This window comes from Rhinolophus ferrumequinum, chromosome 23, assembly GCF_004115265.2.
Source record: "Rhinolophus ferrumequinum isolate MPI-CBG mRhiFer1 chromosome 23, mRhiFer1_v1.p, whole genome shotgun sequence".
NCBI classification, from domain to species: domain Eukaryota; kingdom Metazoa; phylum Chordata; class Mammalia; order Chiroptera; family Rhinolophidae; genus Rhinolophus; species Rhinolophus ferrumequinum.
The window spans coordinates 23,208,119-23,224,890 of record NC_046306.1 but is presented as its reverse complement, the minus strand read 5'-3'; the positions used below and the strand labels follow the sequence as shown (position 1 = coordinate 23,224,890).

Sequence of the window (16,772 nt, the reverse complement as noted above, 5' to 3'; positions counted from 1 at the left end):
ATTCTCCCCTTTCTGTTTCCTCTCTGTTCTGCTCTTATCAATATTTGCTTCATTCACCTTATTTCTTAATAACCATTTAAAAATCCCACACCCCCATCAGTCACCAATCACAAGTCTAGGTTGTCACCTGTACTTCTGACCTACCGGCTGTACATCAGAGGTTCCCACAGCCCCCTGCTCTGGTTCAATTAATTTGCTAGAGTGGCTCACAGAACTTAGAGGAACATTTTACTTACCAGCTCACCAGTTTATTATAAAAGGATATGACTCAGGAACAGCCAGAAGGAAGAGATACATACATAGGCAAGGCATGGGGGAAAAGCGGGCCATTCTCTGTGAATCTCCATGTGTTTACCACCTCAGAAGCTCTCTCTTTTTTAAACACAGAAATTCATTTTGTCAAAGTTGTGGAGGCCAGCAGTCTGAGATCAAGGGGCCAGCCAGCATGGTCAGTTTTTGTTTAGAGTTCTCTTCTGGCTTGTAAATAGCTGCCTTCTCACAATGTCCTCACGTGGCCTTACTTGGTGTGTGTACATGGAGAGTGAGCGAACCTCATACACTGCTGGTGGGAAAGTAAATTGGTGCAGCCGCTATGGAAAACAGTATAGAGGTTCCTCAAAACACTAAAAATAGAGTTACCATATGATCCAGCCATCCCTTTTCCGGGATTCTACCCGAAAAATTTGAAAATACTTATTTGTAAAGATATATGTACTCCTATATTCATTGCAGCATTATTCATGGTGACCAAGACATGGAAATAACTAAAATGTTCTTCAATAGATGGCTAGATAAAGAAGATGTGGTACATATACACAATGGAATACTCCTCCGCCATAAGAAAAGATGAAATACTGCCACATGTGACAGTGGATCTTGACAATATCATACTGAGTGAAATAAGTCAGATGGAAAAAGGTCAAGAATGATATGATTTCACTCATATGTGGGATATAAAACTGAAAGCAACAAATGAACAAACAGGACAAACAAACGAAACTCAGACACAGACAACAGTATGGTAGTTACCAGAAAGAAAAGGGGGTAGGAGGAGGTAGAAGACGTTAAAGGGGGTCAAATATATGGTGACAGAGGAGACTTGACTTTGGGTGGTGAACACACAGTGCAATATACAGATGACGTATTATAGAATTGTATACTTGAAACCTATATAATTTTATTAACAAATGTCACCCCAATACATTTAATAAAATTAAAAAATAATGATTGCTTTGGACCAGTGACGGCTATGTATGTCCCATTCTGTTCCCCTCCCCATGTCCATTTTGAACAAAGTGTCAGTTATAGCTATCCACCCCTGTGGCTCCATTATATTTTGGGTGGGGTGGGCAGATAACTTACTTTTTTAGTTCACAGGTCTCTGGATGAGAAGGATCAAGTTGAAGAAGTTTCATCTATATTTGGACTCAATTTAGATGATGAGGGCCTAGTCTCAAACCGAAGCTTGATGTCATCATATGATGAAAGTGTGGGAGTCTTGGGCGGGAGTGAATATATTTTACGTGTGGGAAAGATATGAATTATTAGGGGCTGGAAGAAAGATTGTAGCTTCTTACATGAATAGTCCCCGCTGAATCATGTTCCCCATCTTTGTGTTGTAGCTCCAACACTGAAAGCAAGTTCTGGTCCCAATGCCACAGACGCCCATAATCTTACTGAGATTTAGTAGATTTTCTTGAGAAAGTGCTTCTTGATTTGCTGTATAACCTTAGGCAAATTTCCAGACACTTTAAATGGTTGTTTTTAATTCTCCTCCTCCTATACATGTCCATTTAAAAATTTCCCTTCCTTTTCAAAATAGGTGTATCTAATACTTTTGTTTCTGTCTCCCCTCCCTTCCATTACTCTCTTCTCAATATGGAGAATTCCAAGTTATGTAAGGTCACTGAAGCCAGGAACCAGAGAGCAGCAAAAGCCAGAGGCAAGAACTTCAGAGGCAAGAACTTCAAAAGCCAGAGGCAAGAACTTCAGAGGCAAGTGCCTGGGGAGAGTGCAGGGGGAGGGATGGGACAGAGCTACCTGGGTCACTTGCCTGGAGCTCCAATCTTTATTACACTTCAAATGAGATCAAAAGTTAGGCAGTGAGCCAGGGATAAAACAGAAATTTCTGCCATCGAGGGGAACAGATTTAGTCAGACTGTTTAATTGGCTACTACATAAATTTACTGGATTTTCACATAATACCTAGAAGTGTAACACCCAGTCTTAGAAAACATGCTTTCTAGTTACTGTTGGCAAGGCTGGAGCAAAACAGGGACAAGTATGTATTGTTCCTGTGATTTTAAATTGATGTAATATATTTTGGAGAGCAATTTGTCAATATATAGTTAATGTCTAAAGCAAAATTAAACAAAATAAAACCATACTTACCCTTTGATGCAGAATTAACACATATAGAATAAATGGCCAAGTTCACCAAGATATAAGTAGTGTGTTTCCTTTTTAGAATTACTCCTATCAAGGATTTGAAAATCTTAATGTTTATCAGCAGAGAATTTGCCAGTTTATGATCTGTAACATATTAGAATTCCATGCAGCTTTAAACAATGATGATAATTGAGAATGTATGACATAAGAAGCCATCCATGGTATATATAAATATTAAGTATGTAAAAGAAAAATTATGAGAAAATATGCATATGATCTAGTCTTACGTATATATGTATATGTATAAAATATTAGAAAAATAACCTGGAAGCATACATACCCAAAATTTTAAGGGTCTTTATCTTTTACAAAGATTATCTGTGATTTTTATTTTACCATTCATAATTTTGTTTCATCTGAATGTTATGACTATATGTAACTGCATAATAAAAAAAAGTCAATTAAGCTATTCATGTAGGGAAAACATCTGTTTTGAAAGTTTGGAGATGAATATATGCACACAGAAATACTTGCTTTCTCTCCTGATTAACACAAAATATTGATTGGATTCAAATCAGATTCACAGGAGCCAGAGATCTTTCCCATACTAAGCTTTAGTAATAATTTCAAGGGTACAAGTAATTATGAAACACAGGTCAAACATGCGCAAGTCTGGGTGTTCACACCACTTTCTAGGTCCTTCTTACCTCATTAGAATGAGCTGTGCATTGGGTTTAAAGTTAGAGATCTCTAGGTTATATCTAAGTGATACATGCGAGCATATCACTTACAAAAATAGGACTACTTCAGTGAGAAACATCTCCATTTTATTCTCTAAAAATTACATAGCATGATAATTCCATGACATTTTTCCAAGGAGCCGTGGCCTGCAAATGCATAGATTCTAGGTTTGTTTATCAGAGGCAATTCTAGATGGAGCAGATGTGTTCTGCTAGATACTCTGTTGCTAAGGGAGTATTATTAGTGAGTTCACCGGGAAGTCTGTCCTTAGCATGTTTATAAAGGGCATCTGATGGACTCAGCTTATTCTTTTCTTTCCTTCCAGGAGCATTCCGGGTAAAGGAAGAGAATTGACTATAGGACTGTTGTTAACCCTTTCTTTTCCATCTCTTAAAATGAAAGCAATGAGAGGTACCATCACTGAATTTATGACTTACAAAGAGTGTGTGTGTGTTTTTTAATGGGAATTTTTAAGTACTTTCGTTATCATGGCTCCTAGTCTGTACTCTAATTCCATCTCCTCTAAGTGTCTTTTATAGTGTGGTGGCCAGAAGTAAAGGCAATAATCTAGGTGTGAGCTAACCAGGGCACTTAAATGTGGCAATTATAGGAGTTGTCCAAGTCCTTTAGGATGGGCATATTCACTCCTCCTCCTCCTCCTCACACTGGGGAACCAGCAGATATAATAAAGTCTTCTAGAGCTTCTTCCAAGCCATTGTTAAAAGTATGAGGTGGGGTTAACCCTGTAGATGCCTCATTATATGACTGGCACTGGACACATGCTCCAAAGCTGTCGCCACTGGGAGTCAAGGTAGCATGGCAACCAAGGGACTCTGATGTTAGTCAGAGTTGGATTCAAGCCCTGGTTCCACTACTTATCTGTGACCTTCCGCAGTTCAACTTAAACCTCAGTTGTATTATTTATATAATATGTATAGTGTTGTTGAAAGGACTAAATGAGATGATAGATTCTAAGTCCTCGGTACTGTACCTGGCACTTCAAAAATGCTCTATCACTCTTAAATATTCTCATTATCAATATTGCTTTTCTACGGATCTTTCTCCAGATTGCTATTCTTGCCTTAATACCCTTTGGTATTGTTATGGAGCACTTACTAATTCATTGGGTTGCCTTTGAATTGAACTTCTATTTATTGATCTTGTTCACCAGGATCAATTTTCGATTCTCAGATTCTCTGAGAGTTAGAATGAATCAGTGATAAGCCTTGGATATGTGAAATCCAGTGTTACAGGTTTTGCACTCCAAATTCACCCTTTTGCAAATCAAATCCACCCTTTTGCAAATCAAATTCACCCTTTTGCAAATGAAATTCATCCTTTTGCAGACCAAATTTTTCCAAAAATGTTTTCTTAATCTTTGTAATAAAAATAAAGCCAATGTTAAGTTATTGTTAAAATTAAACATTTTATTGCATGTATTTAATAATAAACATAAAATACTTATATTTAACATCAGAAATACTTATTTACTTATAGCTTCAGTTTGGTATAACAGTTCTCCTGCCGCTGCTCGTGGTAATTTCATATACATATTCATATAATAATGACGCCAATATGTAGGAGTAATAGTTGCAACTGAATGATTAATAACATCAACTAAATGTTCATGTTTTGATGGATCAGCCAAAATATTTCTTGCGCAGAACTTAATTTTTGAAAAAACGAAGGTGCGATTGAAAGTTAATACACCAGCTCGTGTGACCGTGCCAACGGTTAGAGGACGAAATGTTTCTCTAATTGCAGCAATAAATGTTCAGGGAATGGTGTGGCATGAAGTAATTGCACATTCTACGGTTAATTCAAATATTTTTTTGCGAATTTCTTCAGAGATTATTGCAGAAATTAAAGATAATCTGGAGGAAGTGTGGTTTGTTTTTGGACCAATGTAAGCCTCCCCAAAACCCAGGAAGTACGTGATCATGTTGGTCAGACAAGATACACTTTATTATTTCTACCACCTTACTCTCCAATGTTGAACCCTATTGAAGAAGTTTTTTCAAAAATTAAGTTCTGCACAAGAAATATTTTGGCTGATCCATCAAAACATGAACATTTAGTAGATGTTATTAATCATTCCGTTGCAACTATTACTCCTACATATTGGCGTCATTATTATATGAATATGTATATGAAATTACCACGAGCAGCGGCAGGAGAACTGTTATACCAAACTGAAGCTATAAGTAAATAAGTATTTCTGATGTTAAATATAAGTATTTTATGTTTATTATTAAATACATGCAATAAAATGTTTAATTTTAACAATAACAACATCAGATTTATTTTTATTACAAAGATTAAGGAAACATTTTTTGTGGAAAAATTTGATCTGCAAAAGGGTGAATTTGATTTGAAAAAGGGTGAATTTGGAGTGTAAAACCTATATAAGAGGTTCCTTGTTATAGATGCATAGAATCTCGAGAGCCAAGGTGATTTTACCATTGGCATTAAATGGTAGGTACTTTCATTATGATTATGCGTTAGTTACTGTTGTGCTCAAAAGTTGAAATCTGAGTGCTAGCTTTGGCAGCACGTATGCTAAAATTGGAATGTTGGAGGCATATGAGAGTGTTCTCTGGCCTGTGTCTTTAAGATTTTACTGGGGTCAGGAGCAGGCAAAAGCTTTCCGGCTGGTCCAGGGTATGGCGCAAGCCACTCTGTCACTTAGTATTCACCTCTCACTCTCACTATTCTTTTTTTTAAAAATCTCAGCCATTGAATTGAGCACTCTCCTCCATTACATGACACAGAATCATGATTGGTCTGTGCAGGACCCCGTCTCTTGTTTCACTCACTTATTGATTTTTGACTCTATCCCCTATTCTATTTCCCCTCCCTTTTGTTCTAATGAGTTTAGTGAATGTCTTTTACAAGTTCTTTTAAATGTGTATTTTCTGCGTGTATGTTTACATGGATGGTATTGTGTCTGTTGGCTTCTGATTTATTTTTTCACTCAGAACTGTAATAAACAAGATCCCCCACATAGTTATGTGTATGTTGAATCTGTTGCTCCTAGCTTATGTGTGGTATTCCAAAATGTGCATCCATGTAATTTTACTGGTCCGCTGCTCCAGAAGGGCTATTCAGATTGCCTTAGATTGGGGTTTCCAGTACCAATAATATCTCAGCTCACACCAATCATATCTCACCTCGGGTAAGAGTATCTGGAGTATATTGAAGAGTAGAATTCTTGGGTCATAAGATAAGTGTATAGTGAATTTGACTAAGTAGTAACAGATTGTTCTCAAGAAAGATGAACTGTCCATACTTCCACAAACATTGTTTGAGGGTTCCTATATTCCTACATCTTCCCTAACATGTACCATTATCCAGCTTTCTAATTTTACCAAAACGATTGTTGGTTTTATTTATTTTTCTCCGATTCCCAGTGAATCTGAGCATCTCTTCTTATGCTTATTTGACTACGGAGTCAACACAATCCCTATCAAGATTCGAGCAGGATTTTTTTTGTCAGAAACTGACAAGCTGATCTTAAATCATTTGTATCTCAAGGCAAAAAATAATAAGAACAAATTTGAAAAAAGAACAAAATGGGAAGACTTTCACTTTCTGTCTTCAAAACTTACTGTAAAATGACAGTCATGAAGACACTTTTCCTAGCTCTCTGATAGCACAGCCTGCCTTCAAGATGGGGCCGCAGGAAGTCAGGAAGCCTGGGAGGTCAGTCTGGAAGTTTGGTTTGGACCTTACTCATCCAGTAGAAGATGGTATTTTTGATTCTGGAAATTTTGCACAGTTTCTATGGGAGAAGGTTAAAGTCAATGGAAAAACTGGAAATCTAGGGAATGTTGTACACATTGAATGCTGCAAGAATAAAATCACAGTTGTTTCTGAGAAACAGTTCTCAAAAAGATATTTGAAATATCTTACCAAGAAATACCTTAAGAAAAATAGTCCTTGTGATTGGCTTTGTGTAGTTGCATCTGACAAGGAGACTTATGAACTTTGTTACTTTCAGATTAGTCAAGATGAAGATGGATCTGAGTCTGAGGACTTGTTGAAGCCATCCATTATAGGGCTTTGCTTACTAATAAAACTAATCAAGCATACAAGAGAAAGAAACATCCAGAAATGAACTTTTAATTTATCAGTTAATAAAATAAATGTACTCTGTAAAAAAAAAAAAAAAAAAAAGACACTCTTCCTACATTAGGAATAGAATGTCAACCCCTTAATCTGGTAAAGATCACTTAGTCAACAAACTGAAATCACACAATCCACTTGTTCCCTCCTCCAACAAAATCGTTCCTAGTGTAATTCTTCCCCTAAAATGCCTTGCCTTGTCCTTTCCTTTCAATTTATTTTTTTCAATCTTTCTATGATCATTAATAGCACCCATATGGACATGTATAAGTTTTCTAGAAAGACAAAGGCTGATGGGAATTATCACTCCAATACTACACATCTGTGGTCCCAAGGAAATGCCACCAGGGAGCCCTTTCAGAGCTTAGAGGAAGTCCTTTAAGGATCACTTATCACCTTACTCTCCCCTGTCCCAAATTAAAAAAAAATAAAGCTAAACCAAGTCAAAGCTGCTCTCTTTCCCAGAATATGAGTTACTTAGAGGGCTCATCACTGCAGAGAAGGGAACTACTACTTACTAGAAAAAGCTGTTATGTGTGAAAATCAAGAGGAGTTTGGCTGGACCTGTGAGGGTAGTTCAGGGTCGTTGCAAACTTTGGAGGGCTCAGTGACACCTCTGGGTGCTTCATCAGAGACACTGTTTTGGGTTTAGGCCCATGGAACTGTTCTGTAAAAAAACATTTATGATGTTGGGCAGCATCAAATTCTTTTGTCAATGGATAGTTAGACCATGGTCAGGGTCATGCCCTCTTTCCCATTCTTTGCTTTTTTTTACTCAGATGTTTTCTTACTTGAGCTTCCTGGGGTCCTGTCCAGAGGGGCAGCCAAAATTGGGAGAGGAAGTTTCGTGATGGACCACTGCTCAGAGAGGCTGGTCTCATGTGCATTTTGACTCTCACTTCATCATTGATTTTTCTTCAGAGTTCAGGGGATCCATGGTTGATGGAGGTGCTGATTTCTTTTGGAGTCTGGAGCAGGTCAGCTGTGAACCCCTGTGATGTGGTCCTTTATAGCACCCTGGAAACTTCACAAGAGACAAAATGTCTTACATCTTTGGACTGAGGGTTCCTGAAGGGTAGAAATGGTGTCTTTTCCACTTTGACCATCAGCCCAGGTTGGCAATAAAGTCAGCACACTGGACCCTGGGGGAAAGAGGAAAGTGGTGTGGATCTGAGAAGGGGCTCCAGGCTACTTCTTCCTGATGCAAATTGGGATGGTCAGCATGGCCATTGCTGGAGGGTCAGCGGTACTTCACTGGAGGACCAATGAACAAACAAGGAACTGAGAGTAGATGGAAAAGAACAACTTCCCAGAGGAAAGAAATTCATGTCCAAGTGAAGAAGGATTTGGAGACCCAGGGATAGAAGGAAATGTTGAGTACTACCCCATATAGTGTCACATGCATTATTTTATAACAACTCATGTAAACTCAGGTCTGCAATAAACTGAAAACATGGGGCCAATGAAAGGACATACTGTGTTTTACATCATAATGTATTAATTTGCTTTTAATTTTATGTCTGTTCTCTGCCATTAAAATGTAATCCCCATGGGAACGAGACCCTGTTTAGCTCTTCACTTCAGAGCCCCAAGAATTTAGCACTTACCTGACACATACTAGATCTTCATTAAATAACTGTGAAATGAATGAGTGAAAGGCCAGAAACTTGTAAAATGAACATAGGAATGTCCTGATTTATGAAATTCAAGGAAAAGAACCATTTTCACACCTGTGTCAATCCGGCACCTTGGCAGGAAGAATAGCGTCAAGGTCATGACTGGGTCAATAACAGTAATGTTAGAAAGTGAGGCTGCAGCCAGAGGATGCAAATCAGGAATCCATTCTTATGAGGCAGCAGGAGGGGGAAACAGCGCGAAGACCACAGGTACTCATCTAGCTGAAGAAAACACGTACCAAGCAGAAGGACAAGGTCTGCAGAGGAAGCATGGACAGACGACGAGAGCCCCAGGGGTAATGTGGGACATGGCATTCCTACAGACCTTTATAGGCCGGGGGAGATTGCCGCAGAATTTTAAGTATCCCCAGTCTCATTGTCAAGACAATCCTATTGTAGTAAATGTTCATTCATTCATTAATTCACCACATAGTTGTTGAGCACCTACTATTGTGCTAGGCTCTGTTCCAGGCACAAAAAACGTATCTACCTCCCCTGTGCCCCCCTCACAGGAGCTGACATTCTAGTGGATCCACAGGGTTATGCTAAGCTCTTAACTAATTGAATTAATTTCCATCGTTCTGACTCAATAAACTTCTGATTATGTTTGACTTTCTGGATAGGTCCGGTTACAAGGAAAGAATTTGTTAATTATTTGGGATTTGAATATTTTGGTCTCTGTGATTTATAAAAGAGTAAACTGATGTCTGATGTGTATTTATTTCTCCTGAATTTGCTTAGTGTGAGAAATGGAGTCATTCTTAGTGTGATGACAGAATTGTATTTCAGAGTCAACAAGACTTGGATGGGAGAGACTTCGAGAAATTTATCAAGGAAATAGTTTCTCTTCCTGGTTCCTGACAGGTTGGGAGACCTGGAGAAACAGGAGGTTTCTCTTCTATGTCTGTCTCTCTCCCTGCTACTGAGGGAATAAGTCTTGCAAGGGGTTAACAGGTTGACTCGGGTCAGATAGCCTAAATGAGAGCTTTAGCTCTACCACTCACTGGCTTTGTGATTTTAGGTGACTCAACCCCTTCAAGCTTCAGTTTCATCACATCTGTAAAATTGAGATAATTGTCCCTTAAGGATTAAATAAGATGATCCATGTAAATGATGTGTCACGGTGCAGGCTTATAGTAAACGTGCAATAGCAATGATCTTTGACATAAAATCTTTTGTAACCTAGATAACCGATTGAAGCTGTGCCAGCAAGCAGTGGTAACTGCTGCAATCTACTCATACGCTGGAATTGGAAGTCCTACAGAAATGTATTTTCTCACAGTTCTGGAGGCTGGAAGCTTAAGATCAAGGTGTTGGCAGGGTTAGTTTCTCCTAAGGCCTCCTCCATGGCTTGTAAGTGACCTTCTCTTTGTGTCTTCACATGGTCTTTCCTCTGTGCATGGGCACCCCTGGTATCTTTTTTTCACAAGGACACTAGTAATATTGGGTTAGGACCCACTCAATTCCCTCATTTAACTTTACCTCTTTAAAGGCCTGTCTCCAAATACAGCCATATTGAGGGTTAGGGCTTCAATATATGAATTTTTTTGAGGGACACAATTCAGTCCATAACATGGCCCTTGGCTCATTTAGTGTGTTGTCAAAGGAAATAGACAAGCCTGTCTTCCATAGGAGCAGACCAGGCCAGAAGAGTCTCTGGCTTTCGGAATAGATAAGTAGAGAGCAGGGCAGCCAGCAATGAGGCTGTTTCTTGCTCGAATTTTTATCCCCTCAATTGGGTACAGGCCGGAGCCTAGACAAGCAGTGCCTGCTGTTGGGTACCTCCCTTGTCCTCGAGGACCCTCCATACTCCATCCTACTTTCTGAGCCTTAGCTATTGACAGATGGCTTTCACTTTATTAAAATTAACATTTTTCCTGGACATTATCTCCAGCTCCCAACGTTTTTTTCCCCCTTTTTTAAAATTTTATTTTTCTTCCTTTTCTTTTGCCAGCTCTCAACGTTTAATCTATCGTTTTATGTAGTGCCCTTCTCTCTGTCATCTTAGGTTATTTACAGGCCAACTTAATTTACAGATGCTCGTAAGTCTCAAATTTTACAATTTTTATGTGACAACTCGTGTTCGTAAATCATATTTTCAAAGTAGTTCTGAACTTGAAATTGGGCCATCATAAGTAATGTGGGCGGTAAAGAGAAGGTCTTCTAATATTTAGGATTCTCCGTCAAACCCTCTTTTCCTTCCCAGCCCTGCCCTCTTTTGTTCCCTGTCATAGAAGCAGCCACATCATCATCGTATGTGGGATTAACCTGCTGCCTGGCGAAAGGAGGAAGGATTCCGCTTCATACATAGCTAAGAGTAGGGTAGCAGTTTGTGTATGTATGCATGTATGCATGTATTTATTTATGGCTGACTCACTGTGAAATGCTCTGTAGAAGCAGTGCTGGTTAGTTAGTGGAATGTTCGTGGGTGTCTAATTCGATTACTCTGGGTTCTAATATTGGTTCTAAGAAGTTAAAAAATTAAGACTCACACAGCTTCTGACTGGTAGGGTTTGGGGGCAGCATGGCACGTGCCAGGGTGAATCCTAACCTCATAGACCCTGAGTGGCAGAGTCCGGGGATTGCTGTAGGATGTGCTAGGGTGAATCCCAAGAGAGAACTTGCAGTCATTGTGGGGCTTCCAAGGCTTAGAGAAAGGCCCGTCTTTGCCTTTAAAATGGAAAGTCAGATGTTTTCACCCAGAATATTATTGCATAATTGGATGGCCAGTCTTGGCCTCTCTGCATTGAAGTATGGCCAGTTCTATCTGGGAAATACAGCCTTTACTCTGGCTGGCTTCGGGCCAAGCTGACATTAGAAGGGGTCTATTCCTGGAGTGAAAGGGGAGAACAGGTATTGGAGACTTACCAAGTTTGTTATAGTGGATGTGACATTTCCCTGAAGGAAAAGGATGTTCCTCAGGATCATTTATCCTGAGAAGAGATGGGTGAGTTCCATGATCAGAAATGAGGATTCCAAAGAAATCCTTAAACTTGGCTGAGAAAGACGCTTTCTCTTCTCTCTGTGGGGAGACAATGAAGACAGCATTCTAACTGTGGGAAGGTAAGCTGGACTTTCAGGAGTTTGGCAAATAGCTGTAACAGGGAGGGAACTGAATGCCCATAAAATATACTTGGGGTTCTTCAGGGAACACATATATAGCAAGAGTTGAAGTTATTCTTTGTGTGAAGTTACTTTTTGTGAAGTTATTCTCTTACCTGTTGTACAAAGACTTCCAGGAATATAATTGAAAGTTGTACTCTAGCATCACTGTAGGGCATTGTGGAAAAATCTGCCTTACTTAGGGTGACACTGTAGTAAAGACACAATAACTTAAGGAAAGATGGTCTTTAAATTGATGGAGGTGATATGTAGCAGAGAGGAATATGCTAAAAAATTAGAATAGGGGGTCTGTGCCATTATAATTTGGGTAGTAAAAGGAAGTGTGACCTGAGATATAAGGAAGTGGATTCTGGGATATAATATAATGTTCACATTTCCACTTTGTGATTGAATAAATAGATGCTCATAGATGGATGAGTGATATGTTCAAGGCCATACAGGTAAAAAGTGCTAGAACCAGAATGCTAGCACAGGAGCATCAGACCGGAATTTCCATATTCTGAATTCTATTTCACAGCCCTCAGAAATATGGCTGTCTTCTCTAGAGTAGCATCCCCTTTGCCTAATAGTCCTATAGCTACTGGTGCCCTCGGAACTCTCCAACCTGGGCTGTCCAAGATGGCAGCCACCAGCTACATGGGGCCATTTAGTACTTGAAAAGTGGCTGGTATGAATTGAAATGTGTTTTTAGCAGTAATATACACATGAGAGTTCAGTTTTAGTGCAAAAAAAAGATGCAAAATATCTCAAATAATTTTTATATTGATTACATGTTGAAACGATAATGTTTTGGATTTGCCACACTAAATAAAATGTATTATTAGTATTAATTTCACCTATTTCTTTTTACTTTTTAAAATGTAGCTACTAGAAAATTCAAAACTACCTGTGTGGTCTGCATTTGTAGTCTGCATTCTGTATCTATTGGAAGCACCGCCTTACTACACCTTCTCCTTTATCCCCGCCTCTCTCCCTCGTTCCCCCATATTCTTATCTTAAATGGCTCCATGAATTAGGTTATGTTCTTCTCTGGAGAAAGTAGTCTTGGTCCCCCCATATTCTATTTTGCATATGTGCCTTTCCCCCCAAATCTATGAAAAAGGAAAATATGTCTCCTGACATTGTCCTTCTTGTTGCCCCAAGAAAAGAACACCATATGAGAACCATAAATCCTTATTACAGAGGCCTAATCTGGGTCAGCCGTGGGCCAAGTTCAATGCTGTAGTCACCATTCCTGGTGCTTGCTTTCTCCCGGGCATGTCAACTAAAATTCCATCCCTCTCCAGCTCTTTCTCTTCTGTGAGGCTCCTGTGAGAATCACATTATATAAACTGTAGGTGCTTAAAACAGTATTTATTGAATGACTCATGACATCATTTAATAGATAGCAAAGAGAGAGAGAGGAACTGGTTTTTTAAGGGGAAGACCCACATCCCTGCTCATTTATTTCCTCCAGCTCCATTTGTGGTGTTAGCAGTGTCTATGGTGGTGGTGCTGGTGGTGAGGAGTCAGTGGCTGAACCTCTGCTTCTTTTGGAGTCACTGTTAGTGGAAGCAGCCGGGTATATAATCTTTCCTGAGATCACGGGGTTGGTGGTGGCAGAGTTCACAGCGTTGGCATTTGAGATGATGGTGTTGACTTTAGCAAGAGGGCTTTTGATTTTGGGGGGAAGAGGTAAAATACGGTATTTTGTTTGTTTCAGAGCCCTAGAAGTCTTGGTAGTTTTCAGTAGTTCTGGGGAGTTCTCTCCAAACATATGGGATATTTCATTTTGCAAATAGTATTCTATCAATTGAATCGCTTTTTGTCCAGCACAACAATTTTTCTTCTTGCATTTCTGTACTTCTTTTTCATCCACAGCACAATGGTCTTTGCATCTCCCCAAACCCATTAAACATCTTCTCAAACCAGTGAATTCTGCACAAAGAAAAAAGAAAACCACTGGGCTAAGATTAATAAGTAGATATGATCTTAAAACTGCTGGAGGGAGAGGATTCGAGAAAGAGGGAGTTTGTTAATGCTAAATTTTAAGCACAGGGTTGAGGGATATTGATGGAGGCAGCTGGCAGGCCAAGAGAGTCTCTGTACTCCTATGAAATCCAAAATAAACCCCATAGTCTCCCCTCATTGAGTCACTTTAGAAATCTAGGATACATAGAGGAAAGGAGAAAAGGGAACCCAATTATTTGCTTTCAGATAGGATTTTCTATCTCCAACTTAGCGTCTTAGACACTCGTAGGGCATCACTATCTCTCCCCATGATCCTAGAAAATACCAACAGGAGTAAAATCTGCCATAAAACAAATCCAAGGAAGAATTTCAAAAGGGAATCAATAGGAATTTCAGGAGTACTGGCTTCTTGCCAAACCCAGTTTTTTATTTTGTTTTATTTGCTATCTCATTTTCTCTCTTCCTTCCTTCCTTCCTTCCTTCCTTCCTTCCTTCCTTCCTTCCTTCCTTCCTTCCTTCCTTCCTTCCTTCCTTTGTTTCTCTTAAATTAAAGTTTACTGGGGTGACAATTGTTAGTAAAGTTACATAAATTTCAGGTGTACAATTCTGTATCACATCCTCTATAAATCACATTGTGTGTTCACAACCCAGAGTCAGTTCTTCCATCACCATATATTTGATCCCCTTTACCCTCATCTCCCACCCCCCACCCCCCGTACCCTCTGGTAACCACTAAACTATTGTCTGTGTCTATGAGTTTTTGTTTCTCATTTGCTTGTCTTGTTCTTTTGTTGTTTTTGGTTTATATACCACATATCAGTGAAATCATATGGTTGTCTACTTTTTCTGTCTGGTTATTTTGCTTAGCTAATTATAATCTCAAGATCCATCCATGTTGTCACAAATGGTCCTATTTCATCTTTTCTTATTGCTGAATAGTATTCCATTGTGTATATATACCACAACTTCTTTATCCATTCATCTATCGAAGGACATTTTGGTTGTTTCCCTGTCTTGGCCACGGTAAATAAAGCTGCAATGAACATTGGAGCACACTTGTCTTTATGGATAAATGTTTTCAGATTTTTTTTTTTTGGTAGATACCCAGGAGAGGATTGCTGGGTCATATGGTAATTCTATTCCAAACCCAGTTTTTTATGACCTCACCCTCCTCGATCATTGCTTGACCTGTGGTTCCTGGGGCATGGTGTTCTATCATTTTCAGCCTCCCTGGACACTCTGTCCCTCGGAGGTCTTATTCATTATCTTAACCTTAACCTCATCTTCATCAAGATAATTCTCACATTGTATCTATCGCTCTAAGTTGCCTGCTTGGTTTAGTACCTCATCTTCCTCAGGCTTGATGACTTTTCCATCCCAATGTCTCTCATCTTTTTTTTTCTGAATCAAAAAAGTTCTCCCTCACTCATCTTAACAATTCAACTGATTTTCCATAAATAACGAGATGTATGCAGCACCTAATGTTCACATACATTTCAACATTGTTTCTCACCAAAGACAAAAGAGTAAAATTCTTATATTTCAAACAGCTACACTGATTAAACCTGTAAACGCTCACGTGGAATTTGAGGCTCCAGGGGGCTAAGTGACTTTACTCAAGATGACCCAGTCATACTTGCTTATATTTCTACCCTTCTTTTCAGGCCCCAAGGTAAAAACACTAGAAACATCTTTGACTCTTTCACTTTCCTTTCCTTGGCTTATTGCCAATTTCCCCAAATATCTGGATGATTCTTGTATTCTAAAAAAAGTCTCAGTGCTTCTTCTCTCTTCTTTTCAAGAAACGATGGCCAGTCTTCTGGTTTAGCCTTTGCCACAATGTACTCCTAGACGCTCTTATGGGTAATTTGGGGGTTTCCAAGACAACAAGGCTGAGAGAAGGGATGAAGCTGCGTAAAAATCTGAAAAAGTTGAGATGGAGGACATAGACCTGTTTACTGGATCCTGAAAAAAAAAAGGTTATATTGAGCACAAGAGTAAGGACTTTCTCTTTCTCTTTATCACACCAAAATACAAACTGATAGCAACCTTTGCTTCAAGAGATGGTTTAAATTAAAAAATAGAGCAAAAATGATGGAGACTTGGGCTGAGTTCCAGGTGATAGCTATTTAAAGGGTAGGAAGGCAGCTTTATATGTTGGATATAACACATCCAACATATGCTTTTGCTGTAGTTAGCTTCCGGTGTGTCCCCATCAGACAGAGTCTGGGGTTAGGGCCTACGGGGGTGCGTGGGAGATGGCACATGACTGACGTAATAGGTAGACTCTTCAGCCATCTCTTTGGGGAACTCATCTTCCAGCATCTATTTAAGTTCCCATTGTCACAGACAGCCAAGTCCCTGCTTCCTCACACTGACCCCTCTTAAACCCAGGATTCCACATTACCTGTATTCACCTGGTACTGTAGCATGAGGCTGGCAAAGATAGGATAAAGGAGCTTCATGGCTGGGTGCCAGAGAGGAAGGCTTGGATCTGGTTGGCGTTCTTGAGCTCCAGCCTTTATTGGTCTCTTCATGGCCTGAGGCCATTATCAGTGAAGTGCAACCAAAACTCACAGCAGTTGTGTTTCCTCTCATCCTGTTTGAGAACAATCTTTCCCAAACATTTTTGTGCAACACATTTCCTGCTCTTGACTCTGGGGGAGAAATATAAGACATGTAAGATACAAAAGGGACGGATGGGTGGCTCAGTTGGTTAGAGCATGAGCTCTAGGCAACAGGGCTGCCGGTTCGATTCCCACATGGGCC

General features: G+C 39.4%; 2 protein-coding genes across 2 annotated transcripts; one reads left to right on the top strand and one right to left on the bottom strand.

Moving 5' to 3' along the window:
* The first annotated feature begins 6,799 nt into the window (after window positions 1–6,799).
* LOC117016300 (60S ribosomal protein L22-like 1) lies at window positions 6,800–9,955 on the top strand. Its single transcript, XM_033095495.1, has 2 exons — window positions 6,800–7,167; window positions 9,952–9,955. The coding sequence occupies exons 1-2, from the start codon at window positions 6,800–6,802 to the stop codon at window positions 9,953–9,955; spliced, it is 372 nt and encodes a 123-aa protein (XP_032951386.1).
* Window positions 9,956–13,533: 3,578 nt separating this feature from the next.
* On the bottom strand, window positions 13,534–16,468 carry DEFB129 (defensin beta 129). Its single transcript, XM_033094461.1, has 2 exons — window positions 16,411–16,468; window positions 13,534–13,970 (listed from the first exon to the last, which is right to left on the bottom strand). Exons 1-2 carry the CDS (start codon window positions 16,466–16,468, stop codon window positions 13,534–13,536), a joined length of 495 nt encoding a protein of 164 aa, XP_032950352.1.
* Window positions 16,469–16,772: the final 304 nt, after the last annotated feature.